A 6,834-nucleotide genomic window follows, 5' to 3' on the forward strand; every position below is an offset into this window, starting at 1 on the left:
ATTTTTAGGTCGTGTGAGATTATTTATTGTGCATTCTTTTGTACGTGGTTGAAAGATGAAAAATGTAGCCTTTTTGTTGTTTTCTTAATAAAATGGTACAAAAATACAAAGGGTAATTGGCACAAAACGTCCCTACCTTTCATGTTTATTGCGGAAAATGTTCCTATCTTTCATTTTTGCCCCTATTTCCACATTTCTTGCCGCTAAACGTCATTTTCACCAATTTTGGACAAGTTTACCCTCCATTCAAATAAAACAAAAAAAAAAATAAAGAAAGGAAACAACAAATAACTAATTGCAACCACAACCCCAAATTTTTAAAAAATTACAAATGTCATTTAGTTTCTGTTCCTTCTTCTTCAAGTGTGTGAGGAACACCATTTGACTCCAAAATTTGGCAAACGAGTGCTGTAATTTCTAAAATATAACGATTATCTAGTGTTTTTAGGGTTTGAATTTGAGTTTCCCAAGGTTGATTCATATGTTGGGACACATTAGACTTACGAAGTGATGGAGAACTATCCTCTTCGCGCAGTCGCACATTCCGTGAGGGCAAATCCAAAATTGTTGTATTTGGATGACGAATTGAAGCAATTAAATCCATATCCAGTGTCGTTTGACCTTCAACTGCATGCTGATTGATGCAATTTGTAGATTGAAATTGTGGAGGGATGCCAATTGAAAGGGGATCGATCGTGAGTTCCCTGACTCGAAAACTGGCTGTAGATCTCGATTTTCTGGATTGTTTGCTGTAATTGGAATATTTATAGATGCGTCTTGGTGAGTTTGAGCAACTTGGGTTGTATGGAACATGGGCATCCATGGATTTGGTCGAATTTGCAATAATACCGTGCGTGAGAGACAATTTGTGGGCAAAATTTAGCTTGATTTTGCTAGGATTTGAGGTTGAAAATTGCGTGGGGATGTTAAGGCTGATAAGAAGATGGTGGTGGTATTAAAATCCGGTGGCCTTAGTGCCAGCAATTGGGTTATATGGTTGTTGGCACCTATGTTGAAAATTTTGTATATATTTGTGACTGATTTGTAATTTTTTAAAAATTGGGGGCTGTGGTTGTAATTAGTTATTTGTTGTTCCCTTTCTTTTCGTTTTATTTTATTTGAATGGAGGATAAAATTGTCCAAAATTGGTGAAAATGACGTTCAGTGCCAAGAAATGTGGAAATAGGGACAAAAATGCTAAAAAATGAAAGACAAAGACGTTTTCCACAATAGACATGAAAGGTAGCAACGTTTTGTGCCAATTATCCAAAATAAAACTATATAAATTTTTATTTGTTTCTTTCATCACCTAATTTGATGGTCGAATGTTACGTCCCAATCATATTCTTAAAATTCATTCGAAGTTATTATTTCATGGCATTTATAAATTGAAACAACAAGAATCATACCAAGTTTTTCGACATAGATATCAATCACACTTTTGTACAATTGGTAACAAATATTTTTTTGTTACGACAACAAAGTGTATATGATTTTTTCAATCCTAAATATATTAGAAATTAAACCTTGACTTCTTCCATAGAAGTAATGAAAGAAATTGAATGTTTAATATCATCACCAATATGAAGACTGTGCTCACCCAATGGAATTCTTCGAATTCCATTGTTATCCGCCATGCTTAAATGCTTGCACGCATCAATATCAATCCTAACTCTCTTTTGACTTTTGGCTACTATATGAACTTTCTCAAATGCAACCAATTGTTTCTCCGGCGCATGTTTTCCAACCGGCAGAGTTGCAAAAATCATCAATGTGTGAGTTCCGTCCATGTCTCCAATATTTTCGACATCTATATGTATACTCGAAATGAGTGAGTCACACTTGGTGTGTGTGACCCTTACACCATGGCTTAGCATGGTAGTATTTTTGAATGTTTTTAAGGTTGTAAGAGGAATCGAAATTGTGGTGGGGGCATGGGCCAGAGTGGGCCTGAAGCTAGTGTAACTCAACCCATACCCAAATGGGAATACAACTGGGCCTTTGTAAAATCTGTAGGTCCTGCCCGGATAGCCTCTTGCTGGATCTGCCCTCATGTCCATTCTTGTCATTGGCACCTTAGATAAGTAATTTTGTGGATACCATGTGTTAGGTAACTTTCCTCCTAAAATGTAACATACACGGAAGAGCATTAGTCATAATTCATTTTCACGAAATAAAACTAATTTAGTACATAATATCAATTTTCGAGAGGCATGCGATGAATATGTACCTGGATTAGTAGTTCCAAATAGAACATCAGCAATGGCAGTTCCTCCGGCTTGACCAGGGTAGCCAACCCACATTATGGCTCCAATTTTTGGATCATTCTTGGCAAATGTGACATCAATTGGGCCACCAGACATTATGACTAATACAACTGGGCCTCTAGAAGCCTTGGCAACCCTAGATACAAGCTCCTGTTGATGTCCTGGCAAAAGTAGACCTACTCGATCTCTAGCTTCGGCTTCAATTGATTGATCCAACCCCATCACCAAGATGGTTGCATCCGCCTGGCGCGCAGCTCCCTCGGCCTTCCCAAATTGTCGGTTATTGTTGCAAGCTACGCCAAAGCATCCTTCTTGATGAATTGTTTTGACATATCTTGCTATACCTTGTACTGGCGTTGTGTAACCACATGCAACTCCTGAATTAGTTAGAAGTAAATGTCTCGTCAATAATGTGATTAAGAAAAGAAAAAATAGATATAATCCAGAGAAAGAGACATTGTACCAGCATAGTTGCCTCTCATGGTGACAGTAACATCGGAATTGGGTCCGATGACTGCAACAATTCGATGCCTTCTAGTCGATAGTGGTAGAGATCGCCCACGATTTTGAAGTAGAACTATGCCTTGTCGAGCCGCTTCAAGGGCAAGTTGTTGATGGGCTGGGGTACAAACATCCCTCGGGCCTAAATAACCGTAAGGTTGTCTTGAGCCATCGAACATACCCAAACGCATTTGGACCATCAGCAAATTGGACAAGGCGGCATTTACATCGGCCTCGGTGAGTTTACCGGACCGTACAGCTGCATTGGTGTAGATTGCAAGATAAGGCCCACAATCTAAATCCAAGCCTGTTGACCAGAAAAAGTCCAAATTCAAGCCCATGTAGTATGGATTGATACACTTTTTATACGAAAAATAGCATGTTAAGAAAATTGATAAAAAAAAATATTGAAATTTTTAATCGAATTAAATAAAATGAAATATGATAAAAATACCTGCTTTGATGCTGGCAGCAACTGCATCTTCTGGTGTGTCCGTATAACGTTGATGTTTGAACAAAACTTCCACCGAGTCACAATCAGAAACAATGTATCTATTTGAAAAACCCACAAAAAATTTTAAAAAATTAGTAGTTATTACAATCAATTAACTATTCGAGCAAAATCTAAGCATAATTATTCGACGTGAACTGGGTATAAAATGTCGACTAACCCGTTAAGGTGCCATTGACCACGAATTGTGCCACGGAGTAGACTAGGGTCGGCACAAGTGGGCTTCCCATTGACTTCATTGTACGAGCACATTACACTAGCTACTCTCCCTTCCATCACACAAGCCTTGAAGGGCACATTGTATGTGTCCTCTAAGTCCTGTTTGCTTACCTGCAAATCAATTATAAGTAGTGAAAATTAATTTCCTTTCGATTAAGATTTGTAGCAAAAAGTAATAGGACCACCATGGTCAAAGCAGCAATAATTAAGAAATTAATTTAAGACCAACTTAATTAATTTCTTTAAACAACTTTCAATTATGGTCATAACATAGCTCTTCCGTGCAAGTAATTTCCACCTTTTAATTTCAAGTCTTCTACGAACTTTTATCTCTACTTCTCAAAAAGTGAAGTAAATAAATAAGTTTTGAATAGATATTGTCTTTTATTAATCAGATTGAAAATACACGTTATTTATTTTAATAATAATATAAAAATTATTTTCAAAGTAAGCAATTTTTTTTTATTTAAAAGTAATTAAAGTTGCTATCTAGATGATGACAAAAGTAACATTGTCACCTTTCTAATATCTTGGTCATACACGCTCTAGTTATTAATACTAAATTCACTAACTAATATTTTTGTTCAAAAATAAATAATTTTTTATTCTTCAAAGTTAAAATTTGAAAAATTACTTATTTTGAATCTAACTCATATAACTTAATTACTATAAATAAGTAACATCGTCCGTCCTCATAATTGTCCAAAAAAAAGTAATTTATCCATTCATACTTTGGAACAGAAACTTACTTAAAACCAAGTTTATGTAAGTTTAATCTCAAAATCTTACACTTTTACGAAGTAATAATTAATTATAGGCACAGATTAAAAAAAGAAAAGAAAAGAAAAGGTTACTCATACTCTGGCATCGAAATGGAATCGATCAACACCATTCCAGATATCAAGATCATATGCAGTGTAGTGTTTGCAGCACGCCGCCACCTTCAGCCTGTTTCCAGGGCCGGTACCCTGAAGTCCCCTCACATAGCTGGTGGCGTACCTAGAGGCTAAGGCGGGGTCTTCGCCAGGCGTTTCTTGGCCCCTTCCCCAACGTGGATCTCTAAATATATTTACATTTGGACTCCAATATGTTAGACCCGCCACCCCTCCATTGTACATTGCTCTTGCTTCATCGGACACCACCTATATTCACGATATTTAACGAAACTTATGCACTTGTAAGGCTTTCGATGAAAAAAAATATATATATGAACTCAATATCGGAATGGCGATAAAATTTAATTTAAAAAAATTATTTACTATGTTATATCGATTGAAATTTGAAAAATAGAAATAAGAAAATCTCTCAAATATCTTAATAAAATAATCTTTTTAGATAGAATATATATTCATTATTATTTGCAAACTTTCAACATCTCATTTTGGCATATATATATATATATATTTCATTGTCCAAATTCATGAATGTCAACTTCAGATAACTAAACAAGATAGAAAAGGAGAATAATATGAAACTTCTTTGACATCGAAACTCTCTCGCGCAAGCTCGTATGTACTAAAAGATGTACGAATATCCAAATTCAAAAAAAAAAAAAAAAAAAACTAGGAGCAAAAAAATCTCAATTCTAATTTTCTTAATTACGTGACTAAAACACAATTTCTTACTAGATATATTCGAATATGAAAATCCTATAATAAAAATATAACATCCCATTAATTTTTCTTTCACTATCAAAATAATTGAGCATAGATGAAAAAAAATTGTTGCAACTTATATAAAATAAGCTGTCAAGAAGATGCCTTTACATGTGTGTCCAATTTATCTCAATCCTACAGCACGCCACACAAGTTTACGCCATTTTCCTTTTTGGACCGTCTATAGTCTATAGATGCTGTCTAAGTGTGGGCAAAAGCTACCATAGAATAACTTGTAAATGATATTATAATTGCACGCTTACCCTCGAGAATTCTATAGTAATTTACTGTTAAGACCATGTTTGGAAAACTGTTGTATCGTTATTCACTTAATTCCTGGCACTTGTAAACGTTAAAGGTAGTTTTATAGGCACGTTAGTTAGTTGGAGTCTCTTTTTGGACTGTCTTTAGATGCTGTCTAGGGGTGACCAAAAGGCTATAATTATTTTTATAGATATCACATGCAATCTATTGGACAGATGTTTTACTTATACCATGATTTATTGTTTTTTGGACTGTTCTATGATCAATTGATTCAATTTTCTTGTTACTTTATAATTTCATTAGTCACATGCAAGCTTATTCTGTCTAAAGGTCTGTATCTTCATGACAAAGAGAAAAAAGGGATTCTTGTGAACATTTTTGCAGTGGCATCAGACAATAATTCACATTCCCAACAAGAAGATAAAAATAAAGAAATTACGCTAGTTTTTATTCGTCACTCAGCTCGTCACTCTTTCTAGACGTCTAACTTGTCGTACTAAGACCAATTTGCTCTTTGAAAATATTGAGAAAAAGACTTGAAGTTTAATAAAGAATTAGATTGTTTTCGCTGGAAAATAATATCGAGTATATCAGTTGACAATTCATCGATATGGGACGACCATAAATTATATATGGTGGCCCGAAATGTTATTTTCATGCAACTTTTAAATTATTTATTTAATTTTTATTATTATCGAGTGGTGTATCTTCTGATAATTACATATAAATAATAGCCAACCGCGAATTTATTAAGAAGACTTTCATTCTGTTTTAGAAAAGTTCATAAATATAAAGACAAGAAAGTAAAAATAAAAAAATAAAATAAAAAAAATCTCACCTTGCCAATTTCTTCCCACAACGAGGCATTGAATGAAGCAGCAGTAAGAATAACTTGAGGGAAGCTGGTGGCTCCGGGGAACTGGCCGCCGAATTTCACACCGGGGCCAGTGTCAGATACGCCGTGAAGAGCTTCCGACCACCACTCATACCCTCTAATGCCCAATCTCTCCACCGGTGCAGCATTGTTAACAAGTGACCTAATTTTTTCCTGCAATGTCAACCGTCCGATCAAGTCCTTAACCCTATCTCTTATATGAAGTGACACTTGACAAAAGGGTAGGTTTTTGGTCATGCCATTTCTAGGGTCACATGCAAACGGCGGCCGTGACTCGCCGGAGTAGATACATATGTGAAGAAGGAAGAATATGCAAAGCAATGGAATTTTTGTCATCGACATTTTATGGGATGTATATACATATATTGTATGTATATTTGTGTGTGTGTCTCTGAAGGAGATTGAAGGGTTATATATAGGGAGTTTGGGCTTAAAATAGTGGCTTCAAGGATTGAATCTCCACGTCGTTCTTGTCACTGTGTCTGTGCGTTTCAGTGTGTGAAATAGAGAGATGCGAGGGAG

At 35.4% G+C, this 6,834-nt stretch overlaps 1 protein-coding gene across 1 annotated transcript; it reads right to left on the bottom strand.

The window, feature by feature from the left end:
- Nucleotides 1–1,361: 1,361 nt before the first annotated feature.
- On the bottom strand, nucleotides 1,362–6,724 carry LOC111371327 (beta-D-xylosidase 1-like). Its single transcript, XM_022993247.1, has 7 exons — nucleotides 6,256–6,724; nucleotides 4,359–4,640; nucleotides 3,440–3,609; nucleotides 3,223–3,320; nucleotides 2,731–3,075; nucleotides 2,231–2,644; nucleotides 1,362–2,122 (listed from the first exon to the last, which is right to left on the bottom strand). The coding sequence occupies exons 1-7, from the start codon at nucleotides 6,652–6,654 to the stop codon at nucleotides 1,521–1,523; spliced, it is 2,310 nt and encodes a 769-aa protein (XP_022849015.1). The 5' UTR covers nucleotides 6,655–6,724; the 3' UTR covers nucleotides 1,362–1,520.
- Nucleotides 6,725–6,834: the final 110 nt, after the last annotated feature.

The sequence above is a fragment of the Olea europaea genome, chromosome 22, assembly GCF_002742605.1.
Source record: "Olea europaea var. sylvestris chromosome 22, O_europaea_v1, whole genome shotgun sequence".
NCBI classification, from domain to species: Eukaryota; Viridiplantae; Streptophyta; class Magnoliopsida; order Lamiales; family Oleaceae; genus Olea; species Olea europaea.